This window comes from Carlito syrichta, unplaced genomic scaffold (assembly GCF_000164805.1).
Source record: "Carlito syrichta isolate Samal-C Ts95f unplaced genomic scaffold, Tarsius_syrichta-2.0.1 Scaffold274131, whole genome shotgun sequence".
In the NCBI taxonomy this organism is placed as follows: Eukaryota; Metazoa; Chordata; class Mammalia; order Primates; family Tarsiidae; genus Carlito; species Carlito syrichta.
This window is the reverse complement of record NW_007218227.1, coordinates 30,946-49,475: the sequence shown is the minus strand read 5'-3', so window position 1 is coordinate 49,475 and position 18,530 is coordinate 30,946. Positions and strand designations below refer to the sequence as shown.

Sequence of the window (18,530 nt, the reverse complement as noted above, 5' to 3'; positions counted from 1 at the left end):
GCTGGGCTCTGGTGATCCTTCTGCCTCAGTCTTCCAAGTAGCCGGAACTACAGGCACGTGCTACCAAGTCACCAGTTCTTATAAAACACTAAACACTAGTTATCAAATAGTTTAAGTCATTTTGGGGATGATTATCTGACTTTTATTAGATCCAACCTGATTTTTTGTGTTAGGTATTGTATACGGGACCTACCCTGAATAACTATCAAATGAGCTTACTCTGAGCCCGCAATATCTTAAAAATAGATCATCTTTATTCTAATGATTCCCTTTATAACACATTTTCACCCAGTTAAATCAAGCATTAAAAATATATGCTATGATTACTTAATCTAAGCAACATAATGCCAGAAAACTAAATTGCAGTCATAGTGTTTATTTGGCAAAAATATTTTTATCTGGCTGCTTAGCATCATGTATATTCAACATTAAATAATCATTGGAATATGTCATCAAATATAATTGGCAAAAATATTTTTATCTGGCTACTTAGCATCACATATATGCAACAATAAATATTCATTGCGGCAAGTCATCAAATATAAGTTTTTCTCTGATTTTAATCCAATTCATGTAATAACTATTTAATGATAGAATAAAGCATTTTCTCTTTACTTTTTTTCTTCTCATTAAATGCTAGGAAGCACAATTACCATCCAAACAATCACACTAATACATCTAAAAGTCTTTTACTAATACATAAAAATAATTTAAATGTACATCTATTTATTTCCCTAATCTAGGTTTCAGCAATCACATCACAATTTTCTAAAATGTTCACAGGGTTAATTTTGTTCAATTTTTCTCTAATCACAAATACACACACACACGCACACACCCACCCACACACACACACACACACCCTCAGAGACATCTGTTTCAATTTGCACCCACCTTATTTGAATTGTATTTTCAAAACATCTAAATACACTTTATTTTCAAAAGGTAACAGTAAATTGTGTAACATTGTGGTGGGGGCTAATTCCACCATTTTTTAACCTAACGTTACTTTCTTTATTAAATAATTCCAGAATATAAAAGTATACTTAAAACTGTTTTGAAAAAAACTGTTTAAAAGAGCAAACTCATATAATGAGATTGATGTAAGCTCAGTGTTTGAATTCTAGGCTACAGATTTTAAATATTTTCATCTTTATGTTTGCTACAATGATTAAGTACTATGAATAAGGCTATTGTACCATATAACAGCTAACTAAAATTGCAATCTTGTTTTATTTTACTAGTTTTTCAGACCTAGAACTTCAAGCATGCAGCATGTATCCAAAAAGATCTTTTCTGTAACTATTAACTGACATAATTTTTAAAAATTAAGAAAGAAAAACTAGATTACAATTATATACTCACCTTTTGGTGTCTTGAAATATTCCGGCAAAATTAAAATGAATGTGATCACTATTGCTACAAACAATTTAAGGAGGGCTGTTTTTGTCATATCTATTCACATGGTACAAACGTGTTCCCATCCAGTACATTGGTGGTATGTTGCTTCCTGCTTTAAGTTTCATCTCTGCGGTACTTCACGTTAATGCAATTCACCTCATACTCACTTCCTTTTGGGTAAGACTTCAAAAAAAAAAGAGACCTTGAACTGAGACTTCATTTTTGAGACATCTTCTATTAAAATAAACTACCCTCTAATAAGCACTTTCAAATTTTCTTCCAAACAAGAAAGATAAATAAGTGATCTCAAGAAGCAAAGGGGTCTTGTCCTTATAGAAATTCAAAGCTATCTTCCCATGTTTACCAATGTGTGTGAATAAATATAAACCTACAATACTATCACCAAAAATAAAACGGTGAATGTCAGTCACGGCTAGGTTGTATGAATATCATTCAATCATTTACTTATTAAATGAATTTCGATCCCTTTTAAATGGTAGGTGCTGTGTTCAATTCTGTCATTCAGAAAACAGTATGTCTAGAAGACTCTAAACAGTACAAAATGTAAGGAAAAAAATGAAGGCACATGCAAAATTTTGGTTCTATTTTACAATACTGTATACCAGCAGTAGGATGGAACTCATTAACATTATGGCTATAAACACTGTAACTATCATTACAGAACCCACATTTTTCAGTTCCCATTTCAAAAAAAAAAGATCTTTATGATAATCTCAGTGAAATAAAATACTTTGTCTTAGAATATAAATAAAGGATAGGGAAAATTTATGGTCAATAAGGCACATATTATGCAAATAAATATTTGTACTTAGAAAATCCAGCGTTTCCATTGTTCTCATTTTCTAGAGTGGTTTTTTGTTTTTTGTTTTTTTGGTTGGTTGGTTGGTTTTGTTTTTTGGGTCAGAGTCTCACTCTGTCATCTTGGTTGAAGTGTGGCATGATCGCGACTCACCGCAGCCTCGACCTCCTGGGCTCAGGTGATCCTTCTGCCTCAGCCTCCTGAGTAGCTGAGACTAGAGGCACAAGCCACCATACCTGACTAGTTTTTCTAATTTTTGTAGAGACTAGGTCTCCCTATGTTGCCCAAGCTAGTCTTGAACTCCTGGGATCAAACAATCCTTTTACCTCAGCTCCCTAAATGTTGGATTACAGGCATGAACCACCGTGCTTGGCCTATTTATTTTTTTTAATGGTACCAAATATCTCCTATCATTTTTCTCCCTGCTCACTCCTTCCTGTGCCCCCACCTCTCATCTGTTTCCATTGATCCTATTTTTTGTTCCCACCTATCCAAACCTGGTCTCTATGAAGCAATGGATAGATAGGAAGTAGAAAGCAGGGGGAAAGGCCATACTATGACTATACTGTGAGTGTGAACTGTCTTTTCTTTTTTTCTTTTTCTTTTTTTTTCTGAGTTGGAGTCTCACTCTGTCACCCAGACTGGAGTGCAGTGGCCGCTCCCGGCCACCGCAGCCTCGACCTGCTGGGCTCCAGCGATCCTTCCGCCTCAGCCTTCCAAGTAGCTACCACGCCCGGCTGATTTTTTGATTTATTGTAGAGATGAGGTCTTGCTGCCCAGACGGGTCTCGAACCCGCGGGCTCAGGCAATCCACTCACCCCTGCCTCCCAAAGGCGCGGGATTACAAACTGAGCCACCGAGCCTGGTTGTCTTTTCTTTTGATTGTACAACTTGATTGGCAGATGGGAATCATGGCTTTAGGAGACCATAGGACCTGAGTTTAAGAACAGTCAAAATGGAAGTAGGTGGTTCATGCCTATAATCCTAACACTTTGGGAGGCTAAGGTGGGAGGATTGCTTGAGCCCAGGAGTTCCAGACCAGTCTAGGCAACGTATCAAGGGCTCATCACAATTTTCTGAGCATAGCACACACCTGTAGTCCTAGCTACTCGGGAGGCTGAGGCAGAAGGATTGCCTGAGCTCAGGAGGTTGAGGCTGCAGTGAGCCATGATTGTGCCACTACACTTCAGCTTGGGCAACAGAGTGACAGAGTGAGACTCTGACTCAAAAAAAAAAAAAGTGGTGGGTGGGAATAGGACTTCAAACCACTTATTTTAAGAATAGTACCTAAGGAAAGGAGGCTTTGAGAGGAATTTTGCAAGTCAAGGTTTGCATCATATTCTGGTTTAAGGTTTCAGGATCCAGGTCAGGCAATGATTTCAGGAGAGATGCTGGTGGAGGGAGTAGGAGGTTCTGTTGCTTAGTTCGTTCTCATTTACAGGTTTCACTAAGCAATCAGTGAACAATCCTCTTCCCATTTTGACCCTGTTTAACCCTGGCTCTTATTTTTCAATACAAACGTTCCAACCATAATTATAGCAATGGAAATCAAATTTATCAAGAAAGTACTGACTGGATATAATTTTATTAACTCAATTTAATTCCTGGTCAATTTTCTAAAAAAGGTGGTTGAAACCACTTTTGGCTTTTTTTACTTTAATTTTGATTAATTAGGTTTTAATTTTTAGTTTTTAATTGTTTCATTAACTAGTTTTTAATTTTGATTAATTTTGAAATTAGTTTTGTTAGTATCTATTCTTTTCTATGTGCATTTTCCAATAACACTTTGGATCATTTATTAATTCTTTTGTTCATATCAAATTTTATTGGTTCATGAGGGGTTTTTTTTTCCTGACCTGAATCCCACCCCACACACACACCTGCCACTCTGACCTCAGATTCATAATCCTATACTTGGACACCTGGAAGACAAATTTATCTAGCAGTTCCATGAGGTCTTTGTCTTTGATGGGTTGACCTGTGTGCTCTGCACTGGTCTGGTGATATCCTGATAGTGGATGTCAGGAGAGCAATCCAGGGACCCTAAATCCCAGAGTCACAATAGGAATCAGTATCTCACAGTCAGTCTGTAGACCACTTGCTGAATATCAGGGTGTCATCTCTGATTTAGCAAATCATGAGAAAATTATGATATATCCTCAGATATTTCAGGAATCTTTTATTGCCCATAATTGTTCTATATATTGCTAATCCAATTTTTAGAAATACTTTTGATAATTATGCCTACAGTTACTAACTACTTAAAGTGTTAGCAGAACAATAGCCAACGACAACTTCCAAATACTCCCTGAGTGAAATCTTCCATGACAAAGGTTAAAATTAAAATCTCAAGATACTTTGCTTTTTCCACTTGTCATAATTCATCCACTATATGTTTTATAACTGAAATTGTTGAATACATAAAATACATCATTATATATTTGCATTTTAAACATCAGTAATCACTAAAATTTAAGAAATAAGTTACAGATTCTTGTAGATAATTTAACTGAAAATGATAGTGCCTCAGAAATAAACATAGGTTGTACTAATCTTTGATTTAAATTTTAGTTTTATTTTAAAGATAGAAAACCAACGGAAAGCTCAGAAACATAAAACTGAAGAAGATAAGCACTGAGTGCTATGTAACAAGCTTTTTTTCCCTTTTCTTTCTGTGTGTCTGTGCGTGCATATGTGTGTGTGTGTGTGTGTGTGTGTGTGTGTGTGTGTGTTCATGTGTGTGTGTGTTGGGAGTCTCACTGTCACCCAGGCTGGAGTGCAGTGACACAATCACGGCTTACAACAGCCTCAAACTCCTGGGCTCAAGCAATCCTTCCACCTCAGTCTCCAAAGTAATTGGAACTACAGACCTGTGCCACCATGCCTAGCTTACTTTTTTCATTTTATTTTTATTTTTTTGTAAAGATAAGGTCTTGATAATGTTGCCTAGAATGGTCTCGAACCACTAGGCTTGAGCAATCCTCCTGTCTTGGCCTCCCAAACTGCTGGGATTACCAGCATGAACCATGATGGCCAATCAATAAACTTTCTTTAACAATGCTATCTGTGGCTTTGATTTACATGCTATGAAGGTCAGAGCAGTAGCAAACACTAAACTTTTAAGTATATGACTCTGGGTAACTGTTAGCATAAATGTACACATTTACCAGGAGGGCTGGAAGAAGCCATGGGGCTCCCAGAACTTGAGAAGTAAGGATTTCCCTGGCTGCTTGGCACTCTTCTTTTGATGTAGCACCTTCCATCTGTGCTCCTCTTTCTCACAACCTCTGCTACCTGTACCATCACCTCTCGCCCAAATTTGAAAACGCTGCCGCTGCAGCAATTTCTTATTTTTATTTTTACTTACTTATGTTTGGCGTTGGAGTCTCACTGTGTTGCCCAAGCTGGAGTGCAGTGGCATGCTCACGGCCACCACAGCCTCGACCTCCTGGGCTCAGTCGATCCTTCTGCCTCAGCCTTCCAAGTTGCCGGAACTACAGGCATGTGCTACTGCGCCCGACTAATTTTTGATTTTATTGTAGAGACGAGGTCTTACCAAGTTGCCCGGGCTGGTCTCAAACCCGTAGGCTCAGGCAATCCACTTGCCTTGGCCTCCCAAAGTGCTGGGATTACAGGCTGAGTCACTGAGCCTGGCCTACAGTAGCAGCTATTTTAAAAGATCACATTCAATTTTTAATGGTCCATAAATGGATTGTAATTCCTTTAGCAATATTCTAATAATGTCATTTTAAAAATTTTATATAGCACCAGAATGTAAACATTCACATACGTAAATCTTTGTGTAAGTCTGATTACAGAACTACTCAGACAAGCAACTCAAGATTTCTGAAGTCCTTAATTCATATAGCCAACTGTCTGCCAGTAAAATTGTGTCTACCTGTATGAGACTGCTTGTATACCATCAAACTTCAACACTAGCCATTTTAGTCTTTTAACCTTTGCCAATTACAAAAAAAAAAGTTTTGGCTGGGAGCCACGGCTCACACCTGGGTAATATCAGGTAATATCAGCACTGTGGAAGACCAAGACAAGAAGAGGGTTGCTTGAGCCCAGGAGTTTGAGACCAGCCTGGGTAACATAAAACCTCAAACAAACAAAAAAAGTGTTGTTTTAATGTGCATTTCTTTGATAGTAGAATTAAATATTGTTTATATTTGCTGCCCATTTTAATTTCTTCTTTTGTGAATTGCCCGTTCATGTCTTTTGTTGGAGCATTCATATCTTTTCTGTTGATGTATAGGTCTTTTGTTTTTCTCTATTGGGAATATGTATCCTTTGCAAACGTTTCTCCCAGGTGGTCATTTGCCTTTTCATTCTGTAGATGATGGGGGTTTTTCCCACAAGACTATTTTGTAACAGATTATAAAATAATGATAATTTATATATCTAAAAGTTTTACACTGAGAAACACAGTTCCTTATTGTGTGTATAATGTTACACTAATTTATAGTTTACCATTAATTGTTTCTTCTTCTCCTCCTCCTCCTCCTCCTCCTCCTCTTCCTCTTCTTCTTCTCCTCCTTCTTTTTCTTCTTTTTTGAGTTGGGGTCTCACTCTGTTGCCCAGGCTGGAGTGCAGTGGCACCATCATGGATCACTGCAGCCTTATCCTCCTGAGCTAAGGCAATCCTTCATCTCAGCCTCCTGAGGAGCTGAGCCTTCCATCTCAGCCTCCTGAGAAACCATGTCTGGCTTATTTTTTATGTTTTATTTTTGTAGCGATAAGGCCTAGCTATGCTGCCCAGGCTGGTCTCAAACTCCTGGGCTCAAGCAGTCGTCCCAAAGTGCTGGGATTACAGGTCTGAACCACCACAGCTGGCCTTGCTTACTCTTTTTATTTATTTATTTATTTTTAAAGATGTGGGGTACAATTCAGGGTTAGGTATACAAATGTTCATTATGCAGGTACCCTTGTTGACATGGTGTGCCTCCCCTTCCCCAGGCAGATTCCTACTACTGCCAATCCCACTTCTCCGCCCTGCTCTCGGTAGTTTCCCACTACTGCCAAACCTTTTCATAAACTATTACAATAATTGTTCGAGGTCCGCTTATAAGTGAGAACATGTGATACTCAGTTCTTTGTTTCTGTGAAAGATCACTCAGTATTATAGACTCGATACAAAATTTACTTGTAGCCTGATTTTGGCTTCCTCAAACGTAAAACTTATAGGAGTTGATGACAGTGCTGATGGGCTACATTTCCATAGTTTCATTTTACAAATTTCAAAGCGCTGTCACAAATATTTGATTATAAAAAGAGAATCTAGGAACAGCTACAAAGGACTACAAATCTGCAGTTACCCACTGCAAGCTTCTCCTTCTATTTCAATGAAGGAATAAGGATTAATAAACCTAAAACACAAGATTTTGTTGCTACTGTATTAATATTTAAGTTTCCTAAGTCTTATATTTCATATCTGAGATCTAGGGTCTCAAAATACTTGCATGTGTCTATACTTCTAATCAAGACTGAAGGTCTTAATTAAATAATTGTATATTATGGCCGGGCACAGTGACTCACATCTGTCGTCCCGGCATTTGGGGAAGCTGAAGCAAAGGGATTGCCTGAGCCCATGAGTTTGAGACCAGTCTGGGGAACATAGTGAGACCTTGTGTCTACAATGAATAAAAAAATTAGCTGGGTGTGGTGGCACACACCTGTTGTCCCAGCTATATGGAAGGTTGAGGCAGGAGGATCATCTGACCCTAGCAGGTCAAGGCTGCTATAACCATGATTGAGCCTCTGCACTCCAGCCTGGGCAACAGAGTGAGACTCCAGCTCAAATAATAATAATAATAATAATAATAATAATAATATACTGTGTGCTAGTACCAATTTTTTTAATAATAAATTTTTTTTTATTTCAAGGAGCTACTCAACCAAGAAAGCAAGAGCAAGGCACTTTTTAGAAAATAATAAATAGCAGCCTTAATAAGAATAGTTTAAACTTAACTTCTGTGTAGTTCTCTGTTATTATATGAAATATACTCTATTATACACTAGCTGTATATACTTTATATGACCAATATATATTATTTTTTCCTAGTTGAAACTGTCCTCAATCCCTTCACTATATTTTGTGGAAAGATCTTTTTGGGGTCAACAAAAACAGCATTGATGACCAATGATATTTACTGAATATTTATTATGTGCTACTGCACGATGTTGAATGTTTTATTTTATTTTATTTTTTAATTTCAAAAATGTGGAGTACAATTTGGGGTTATTGTACAGGTAGAATATTTTATGTGGATTTTTTTTCTTAGTCAGAGTCTCACAATGTCACCCAGTGCAGTAGCATGATCATGGCCACCACAGCCTCAACCTCCTGGGCTCAGATGATCCTTCTGCTTCAGCTTTCCAAATAACTGGAAGTACAGGTGCAATACCACCATGCCTGGCTAGGCCATCCCAGGCTGGTCTCAAACCCCCAGGCCCAGGCAATCCTCTCACCTCAACCTCCCAAAGTACTGGGATTAACAGGTGTGAGCCACTGAGTCTGGTATTTTATGTGGATTATTTTATTCAATCCCTCAGCAACTCTCTGAGGGAATTGCTGTTATTATTCCAATTTTATAAACAAAGAATATGAAGTATAGAGAAGACAAGTAACATACTCAAAAAAAATCACATAATTCATAAAGGGTAAAACTAGGTGTCAAACCCAGATAGTCTAACTTCAGACATAATGCTCTCAACCCAGTACTGTATTATTCATCCACCCTCAGGCTTGTGAGGACAGTCATCTGAAAGGATCATTTATAAAAATAATAATAATAGCAAACACAAATTAGCTCTTACCATGTGTCTAACACTGAACTAATCCAGGGTTTCTCACTGGTGGCACTATTGACATTTAGGGATGGGTTATTATTCTCTGATGTGATGACTGTCCTGTACACTGTAGGATGTTCCAAAGCAGATGCCAGGAGCAGCCCTCCCCACCCCAGGATGGAGTTCAGTGGCATGATCATAGCTCACTGCAGCCTCAGGCTCCAGGGTAGCTGGGACTATAGGCAACACGCTATGCTGGTCTTAAACTCCTGACCTCGAGCGATCCTCCTGCCTCAGCCTCCCAAAGTTCTGGGATTATAGGCTGTGTGACATCGTCCTGGTCTCCCAACACCGGTTTTGACAACAACAACAAAATGTCTCTTGACATTGCCAGATGTCCCTGGGGTGTCCCTTTTAATTTTCTAAAAAGTATGTTGCTCGGCCAGGCACTGTGGCTCAGCCTGTAATCCCAGCAATTTGGGAGGCTGAGCTGAGAGGATTGCCTGAACCTGGGGGTTCGAGACCAGCCTGGGCAACTTGGTGAGCCCTCATCTCTACAACACATCACAAAAACTAGCCGGGTGTGGTGGTGTGCATCTGTAGTTCTAGCTATTTGGAAGGCTGAGATGTAAGGATCGCCTAAGCCCAGCAAGTCAAGGCTGCGGTGGCCATGAGAGTGCCACTGCACTCCAGCCTGGGTGACAAAAGTGAGACTCCAACTCAAAAAAAAGATTATGTTGCTCTTGCTTTCCTAAAACCACCGCGTGAAACATTTCTCTTATATTAGGTCATTTAATTCTTATAGCAGCCTTATGAAATAGTTACTATCGTTATTTCCATTTTACGCATTTCAGGCTAGTTCTATCCTAGGTAATCGAATCATCCAGAAAGTGAATCTAAAAGACAATCCATAATCCGGATCAGTCTAATTACTTTTAATTGCATTACTGGCAGATAACCACCTACTTTGGCAACACAGCAATACTTAGATTAACACATTTTAGGGGGGGAAACACAATCTCTTTTTAATGAGGTCTACCTGAGTATGGAGAGGGTACCCAGAAGTTCCTATCCCCTCATTCATTCTGTGGCTCATTCAACAAATATTTACCAAACACAAGATGTCAGGGCTGCCTGAAGCCTAAAGATGTCGCAAACGGACAAGGTCCCATTTCAGCGGAAGTGTGCATTCAAATGTGTGACAATCATCAACCAAATAATACAATTTATTTTCAGTTCACGTTAAGTATTCTGAAAAAAAGAATCAGGCAAAGTACAGGGTGAGATGCGCTAGCCGAGTTGGGCAGGGCACACGTTGGTTTAAATAAGGATGTTAATGAAGGTCTTGTCATGAAGATGACACTTGGGAAAAGGCAAAACTGCAGGGACAGAAAATAGATCAGTGGTTGCCAGAGGCTGGAGATACAGGGAGGAGCTGATGACAAAGGGCCCCAAGAGAATTTTTAGGGTGACGGCTATGGATTATATCTTGATTATGATAGTGATTATACAACCGTATGTTAGTCAAAATTCTAGAAATGCAAATTTAAAAGGGTAGATTTTGCTATCTGTAAATTATAACTCAATAAACACAGTTCTCTCTTCTCTTTTCTGTTTTAGAGATGACTGAGAAAGGGGCTGTGGTGTTTCTGAGACTGGTGGCTGTCCCCTACACTGGAGTTTGAACTTAAATATAAGAGAAATACAAAGAGAGTCTCAGAACAGGCTGATGGGAGAAAACAGCAATGTCTCTGCTTGCCTCCCCACCTGCAGCTGGTGAGGTGAGGTTCCTGCCAAGAACTGCAGGGCATGAGGGCACACGGGAGGTCACCCCCTCCACAGCCAGGTCGAGTCAGCCAGGCCCACCTGGGAAGTACAGTCAACCAGCCAGCCCCTCAGAGAACCAGAAAACGTGCTCAGCATTGCTCAGACCACAGGCTGTACTTCGATGAACTGCCTTCTCTTTGTTTACTCAGAGCATTTCTTCCCCAGAGGGGAAAATCTGGTTTGATCTGCCACCCAGGGGTTTAGAATCCTCAGAACTGGCAGAGCTTACCCCAGGCCTTCACACTCAGGCCTTCTCACAAGTGGCTGGCCTTCTGGTACCCAGCCCACACAGGGCTGCTTGCCAACACTGTCCCTACACCAATCACCTGTGGCTGGAAAGGAAGTTGGTTTTCACTAGCAAAACCTGCTGTAATGAGGTAGCAGCCTAGGCAGGAAAGAACCTGTTGGAGCCACTTGCCTTAAAAGGACTACAAGTCAGGCACGTATGCCCAACAAGGCAAAACCACCCTGGAATGATTTCCTAGGACCACTGTAGAATTTCAGCCTCTGGGAACAAAATTTCTGGCAACTTCATAGTTACATTTACTATGTTATTAATTATATGTATCAAGAGACAGAAAAACATAATCAAAACAGTCTTCGTCATAGTAAGTAGAACAACCTTTGAAGGCCAGGCATGGTAGCTCCTGCCTGTAATCCTAGCATTTTGGGAGACCAAGGCAGGAGGATTGCTTGAGCCCAGCCTAAGTCACATAATAATACCTCATCTCTACAAAACATTTTAAAAATTAGCCAGGTGTGGTGGCACACACTTGTAGTCCCAACTATTCGGGATCACCTGAACCCAGGAGGTTGAGGCTGCAGTGAGTTGTGATCTTGCCACTGTACTCTACCCTGGGCAACAGAGTGAGACCCTGACAAAAAAAGAAAAGAGAAAAAATCCTTTGAACTTGTAGGAGACAGAGTAAAATAAATTTATCAGAGTCTGAAAGTATCAGACCCAGTAAGTCCAATCTCAGATAAAAGGCACTGACTGCAAAGTCTGTATGACTCTAAGTAATATTCTTCCTTGATTCTCTTGGGGGCCAAGCAGAAGAGAATAAAATGCTTGTTTCTTTCCTCTTTGTATTGCTTAGACCATTGTCTCTGAATGTCTTTAGATGTGTATAAAGCGTGCCACCCTCGATTCACTCATTGTTTTTGTATTTCAGGTGCTCGTTACTCAGCCAGAATCCTTACCCATGAATTCTGTGCTAAGTATCATCACTGAATATAGAATACAAGTGTGAACACATTGGATATGTGTTTTATTTTTTTTAATTATATATTTTTTTATTTTAACCCCAGTTAAAGGTTAGGTATACACATATTCATTGGGCAGGTACCCTTGTTGATGAGGTGTGGCCCTCCCTTCCCCAGACAGATATTGACTACCATTAATTCCACCTCCCTGCCCCTCCCTGCCCCCCATAGTTTCCTGCCACTGTCAGTCCTTTTCTTATAGTATTACAGTAGTTGTTCAAGGTCCACTTATGAGTGAGAACATGTGATACTCAGATCTTTGTTTCTGTGAAAGATCACTCAGTATTATAAAGTCTAATTCCATCCAGGTTGATTTGAAATTCATGATTTCGTTCTTTTTTATGGCTGTGTAATATTCCATTGTGTATATGTACCACATTTTTTTAATCCAGTCTTCTTTTGATGGACAGTATGGTTGGTTCCATGATCTTGCTATTGTGAACAATGCTGTGATAAACATATGTGTGCAGGTATCTTTTTCATAGAGTGATCTGAGTTCTTCCAGGTATTTTCCCAGTGGGAGGTTTGTGGGGTCATGTGGGAGGTCAATTTTTAGAACTTTTAGGAATCACCACACGGATTTCCACAGAGGCTGTACTAGTTTACACTCCCACCAGCAGTGTAGAAGTGTTCCCTTTTCGCTACATCCTCTCCAGCATCTGTTATTTTTTGAGTTATTGATGATGGCCATTCTGACTGGAGTTAGGTGGTATCTCAGTGTAGTTTTAATTTGCATCTACTTGATGACTAGTGAGGTTGAACATTTTTTCATGTATCCATTGGTTGCTCATATGTCTTCTTTTGAGAAGTGTCTATTCATATCTTTTGCCCACTTTGTAATGGAGTTGCTTGTTTTTTTCTTTTCAGCACATTTGAGTTTCTTGTGGATACATGCTTTAAAAAGACGAACAAAGTGGAGGTAGAGAAGGAGGCATAATGATTGATAAGAACTTTTCAGTTTACGTACCTGTCTGATTCATCTTTGTTCATTCTCTCCCCCATAACAAGTAGTACAATATCTTCTATTCTATAGGCCTCTTCATAGTGTTTGATAAATATTGCTGAATGAGTATTCTATAAGCAAGCCATCAGCACAGTAACAAACCTAAATGCTTATACTTGCATGTTGGTCATGAACTTGTTCTCCAAGAACATGAAAGTAGAAGTCAACTTGAGTGGTCCTTGTCTGTTACTGAATCCGGAAGTAATATACAAAGTGGCCAGGTGCAGTAACTCATGTCTATAATCCCAGCATTTTGGAAGGCCAAAGTGAGAGGATTGCCTGAGCCCATGGATTTGAACCAACCTGGACAACTTGGCGAGACCTCATCTCTACAATAAATAAAAAAATTAGCTGGGCATGATGGTGCATGTCTGTAGTTCCAGCTACTTGGAAGGCTGAGGCGGAAGGATCCCTTGAGCCCAGTGGGTCAAGGCTGTGGTGGCCGTGAGCATGCCAAAGTACTCCAGCCTGGGCGACAGAGTGAGACTCCAACTCAAAAAATAAAAATAAAAATAAATAAATAAATACAAAGCAACATCTTGGAACATTTTTTAATTCATGAGAAATTAGCATCAATTAGTAGTCTTGCAACTGTTATTTTTTAATATAAAGTAAGTACACTGAGATACTAGAAAAATTTTTTAACTGCATGGAAATATGAAAGAATTTTTTCATAACAATAATATTTTTATTAAATATTAGACATCTTGATAATATTTTTACATTACTTTAGCTATATGCTCTGTATTTTTATAAGATAATTTTGTGATATTTCTATTTTTAATTTTAAAGATTGTGGGGTACAATTCAGGGTTAGGTATACAAATGTTCATTATACAGGTACCCTTTTTGATGAAACGTGCCTCCCCCTCCCACCCCAGGTAGTTTCCTACTACTGCCAATCCTGCCCCTGCTCTCCCCTGGCAATTTCCCACTACTGCCAATCCCTATGAAAGAATTTTTCTTTTTTTTTTTTTTGAGTCAGAGTCTCACTCTGTCACCCAGACTGCAGTGCAGTGACACGCACATGGCCACCCCAGTGTCGACTTGCTGGTCTCAAGCGATCCTTCTGCCTCAGCCTTCCAAGTAGCCGAAAATACAGGCATGTGCCACCATGCCTGGCTAATTTTTTTGATGTATTGTGAAGTCTCACTAAATTGCCCAGGCTGGTCTCGAACCCCTGGGCTCAGGCAATCTTCTCTCCTCAGCCTCCTAAAGAGCTGGGATTACAAGTTTGAGCCACCGAGCTCGGTAAAAAAAATTTTGTTTAACGAATGAAAATAGGTACAAGTGCTTAATTTTCTTGCCCTTGTAAGATTCTGGAATCTTAAATTAATGACCTAAAGATTTACGAAAATGGTGGCATAACACTATACATTAGAGGAAAAGTCCTGTCTGTACATTTTGTAAACACTCAGAGAAAAAAGTAGCCAGAGTTCAATAAGTTGCTGTTTCTCAAGGCTTTGTAGGCAAGGGGTGTTTTTCATTCATTCATTCAATTCATTCATTCATTCAGAAAATATTTCTGAGTGCCTGCCATCAAATACCTCTCAGCTAGTCAGGGAGACAGAAAAGTAAGTCAATGTTCATGGCCCATCACAGAACTGCTACAATCAAGAGGCACCCAGTGTATCAAGGGAGCACAGAGGAAGAACACACTCAGCCTGGAAAATTCAAGATAAAGATTGCCAGAGGAGGTGACCCTGGAGCTGAATCTTGAGGACTAGCAATTATGAAAGGAAAGTATTCCAGATGGAGAAAATGAATTTGAAAGTCAGGGGAGGGCAGGGGCAGGATTGGCAGTAGTGGGAAACTGCCTGGAGTGGGGGGGTGGGGTACATCTCATAAACAAGTGTACCTGCATAATAAACATTTGCATACCTAACCCTGAATTGTACCTCACATCTTTAAAATAAACTGTGGGTGAAATTATACGTTCTGGATTTTGCAAATAGCTCAGAATGGGCCCAGGGCTACAGAGGCAGACAGGAGTTAGATTATGAAGGGCCTTACAACTATGCTGAGGTGTTTGAACTTTACCTTGAAGGCAAGAGAGTACTAAAGCACGGTAAGCAAGGTCTTGGGGTACGAACAGAATTAGGTTTGTATTTTAGAAAGGTCAGGGAGACTGGTGGGAAGTATGGGAAGTCGTTTCCCAAAAACCTTTTTTCCAGTCAGGAACCGTGCCCTGGTTACAGAAGACCTAGTTATGAATGGGTGAATGGAAATATCCTCTCGAAGGAATGCACATTCCTTCCCATGTCCCCAGCTCCGCGTTGGGCAGTGCTTACGGGCCTGCCCTGGAGACTACAAGGAGTGGTCTAACAGTGGGCTCAGAATAACCTTCTCAACATCAAGGTCAAGGCGGAGTCCCCCTCCAAGGAGCATGTGTCAGTCACCACAGTCCTGTCATTTAACTGGGTCTATGCTACCCCTCTCACCAGAAGTAAGAATGATAAGAGAATGGGGGGGTGGGGAGGAATCCTTTTATCCTTGTTGTGATTGGGTCAAGCTTGTGGCTCCAGTGTGAAAGACAGAAAATGACCCTACCAGGTGGAGAAAGTAAAAGAGCCTAGAGGGAAGGAAACGGATGGGGTTGTTCCTGGAAGGATAGAAGCTGAACCAATAAATAAAGTTATTGGTGTTCCTTATATTTCCATAATAATTTCATTTTTATTCTCCTTTAGATTTTTGTAAAGTTCATTTTGAAAATTCTAGATTGGCTTAGCTGTGGTAATGAGAGCAAGGAAAATTTCTTTTCTTTTTTTGTATTTGGGCCAAGTTGAAGAGGGGAACATATTTCCCTGGAAAACCAAGAGAAATTGAAGTGAGAATCTGAGGTGAACTTCAAGAGGACAAGTTCTTAGTTGAGTTTACTTGGTTCCTTGTCTCTCCTGACCTGGAGATTCTCCTTCCAGGGGTATGATCTAGTCATAACTTATATAGCTCTGTGTTTTAACAAAGCTGTTCATGCCAAAACTTGGATAGCAGAAATACTGCTAAATGAAATCCTAAATCCTGTAAAAGAGATTACACTCCTGGGATCCACATATACTGTATACAATCATAGTTTAATCCTTTAATCCTCCCTACCACACCCAGTAAGCAGAGCAGAAAATGAAAAGTCAAACCATTCCTTTATTAAGGGCATCTATACAATAGGATTAAATACTGTCTACCAGTACCACACTTTAACCAGATTAAAACATTAATTGTGATCCTTCCTGTCATTGTCAATTAAAATTATTTGAGCATTCTCAATAGACTTCATACTGACACTATCTAGCAAATTATCAATAGAGTGATCACATTTTAGATTCCATTATTCTACTTCTGATCACTGATATGTTTCCTCTGGAAAAATTTGGAAACTTTCACAGCATTTATTGACCCATCATTACTTTGATTCTATGATCCATTTATGGATCCATTTATCGGCCAAGTTGTAAGATCTCAGCATAAATTCTTGGCTGTGAATATTTCTGCAAATCCTTCTCCTTAGAGTTGCCAGAATTAGAGAAAAAGAAGCTTTTTCAATTTCAAATTTTATATAGGGTAAAAGTAGGCTTGTTAATATGTCTAAGTCATATGACTCAGTTATAAGATAAATTGCAAGAAAGCCTTTTGGCCATTACAAAAAGGAATGCAAGCTATCTCTCCTAGAACAGCCATTCATTCATTCAAAAAACAGTTGTTGATTATCTGCTATGTGACAGACATGGTTAAGTAATAGGCCCTGGAGATTTAATAGTGAGTTTTGCTCTCATGGAACTTATGTTCCAGAGGGATCTCAGAGAAACAAACAGATGTATGTCAGGCAGTGCTAAGTTCTAGAAGTGAAGGGATGAGGGAGAGGGGTCGCAGACTTACATAGGATAGTCAGGAATGATGACATGATAGAAGAGGGAGTCAGTTGTGTGGATCGCTAAGAGCCTGCCAGACAGAAAGACATATGACGGCGCTTGGCGTGTTGGTGGAAGAGGATGGAGTCCTGTGTCTGGGAGCACTTGAGAGCCAGTGGTGGGAACTGTGGCAGGAGGGAGCCAGATCACAAGGAATATTTTATTGATTGCTTTTACTGGGTGATGGAAAATACAGATTAGTCAATCAAAAAGGATAGATCAAACAATATATTTAACATAAAAAAAAAAAGAGATGATGTGTGGGAATCCCTATTTCTTAAATTAGGATTCATTTCTTATTGTAATTGTAATCTGATCGGATTGCAATGCTTTTCTAGTCTTTCTTATTATAAACCTAAAAGAAAAATGCCGAATTAAAACTTAAAAACTGAACAAGTAACTATGAGAAGGAGGGGGAAAAAAATTATGAGAAGAAAGTCATTTGCTGTTAATGTGCACAAATGTTAACACTGAAAAATCAAATGAAGCTAAAACTTAGTACCAAATTCCAAACATTCAGGATATGGGTTTGTTTGGTTTTTTTCCTCCATAACTCTCTTTTATGTTTAAAGACAATGCTAATGTTGTAATTTTATCTATGTGTGTAGGTGTCATTGCATAGGGCGTGGGGGTGTCTCTTCCACATAGCTCTGATAAAAAAATGTATCCTGTGCTGTGTGATTAGAGGCCTCCTTGGGGGAGTTTGTGATTTATCTCCTCCCTGATTGTAACAATATTAATTCGTCCCATCTGCTTCCCTTTGAACTTGCAGTCCCTATCAATGCTTCATTGTTTTACATTATGTTGCTTTTTCTAACCACTTCCCCAAGTGGGTGTGCACAAAACATCCCTAAATAGATTTCCCAGCCACCCTAGGCTGCTACCACAATTCGGTTATGGTATTTGATTATCAGTCTTCTGGGTCACTTGCTTTGCCTGCCTGGGGTTTTTACTACGGAGACACACTGAAGATGTCATGGGGCGGGGGGACTGACCACAACCATCACAGACAAATACAGCTCGCTCAGAGTAGCAAACACTGAATCTGCAAATAATGAACACATGCATTGCCTTGAGAACAAAAAGTAGATGGACGTTTCCTTTACACATCACTCAGACAAAGTAAGGAAACCCCTTCTTTCCTTCCTTATCCACCATGAGGTCCTTGGGGGCAGGGACTTAATCCTGATGGTGGGTGAACATAAGTAAGCACTTCAGTGTTTGGCATATAGGCACTAAATAAATTAGTTGCTATTCTCACAACCTAGCATATAGTAATTCAATGTTTGCTGGAGGAATGAATACAGAACCCACTTTTTCAGATTCTTATTATCCCACCACTGGAAAACAATGACTACGGCCACCGTGCTGAGTATCATAACTGTGGTGGCACAAACCCACTACACAGAGCTTTCCTAGTCGCTGCCGGCCGCCCTCCCCCACCCACTCACTCCCCGGGACCAGGCAGTCGGCGCGCGCCACGCAGGAGTGGGAGAGACACCGCCGGCGGCGGTAGCCC

The 18,530-nt window shown here is 39.8% G+C and overlaps 1 protein-coding gene across 1 annotated transcript in view; it reads right to left on the bottom strand.

Moving 5' to 3' along the window:
- Positions 1-1,562, bottom strand: part of TMEM156 (transmembrane protein 156) — a 39,782-nt gene extending 38,220 nt beyond the window's left edge. The window contains exon 1 of the mRNA XM_008052419.1: positions 1,366-1,562. Within this exon, the coding sequence (XP_008050610.1) occupies positions 1,366-1,453 (88 nt within the window). The 5' untranslated portion in view covers positions 1,454-1,562. The remainder of the gene's footprint in view (positions 1-1,365) is intronic.
- Positions 1,563-18,530: the final 16,968 nt, after the last annotated feature.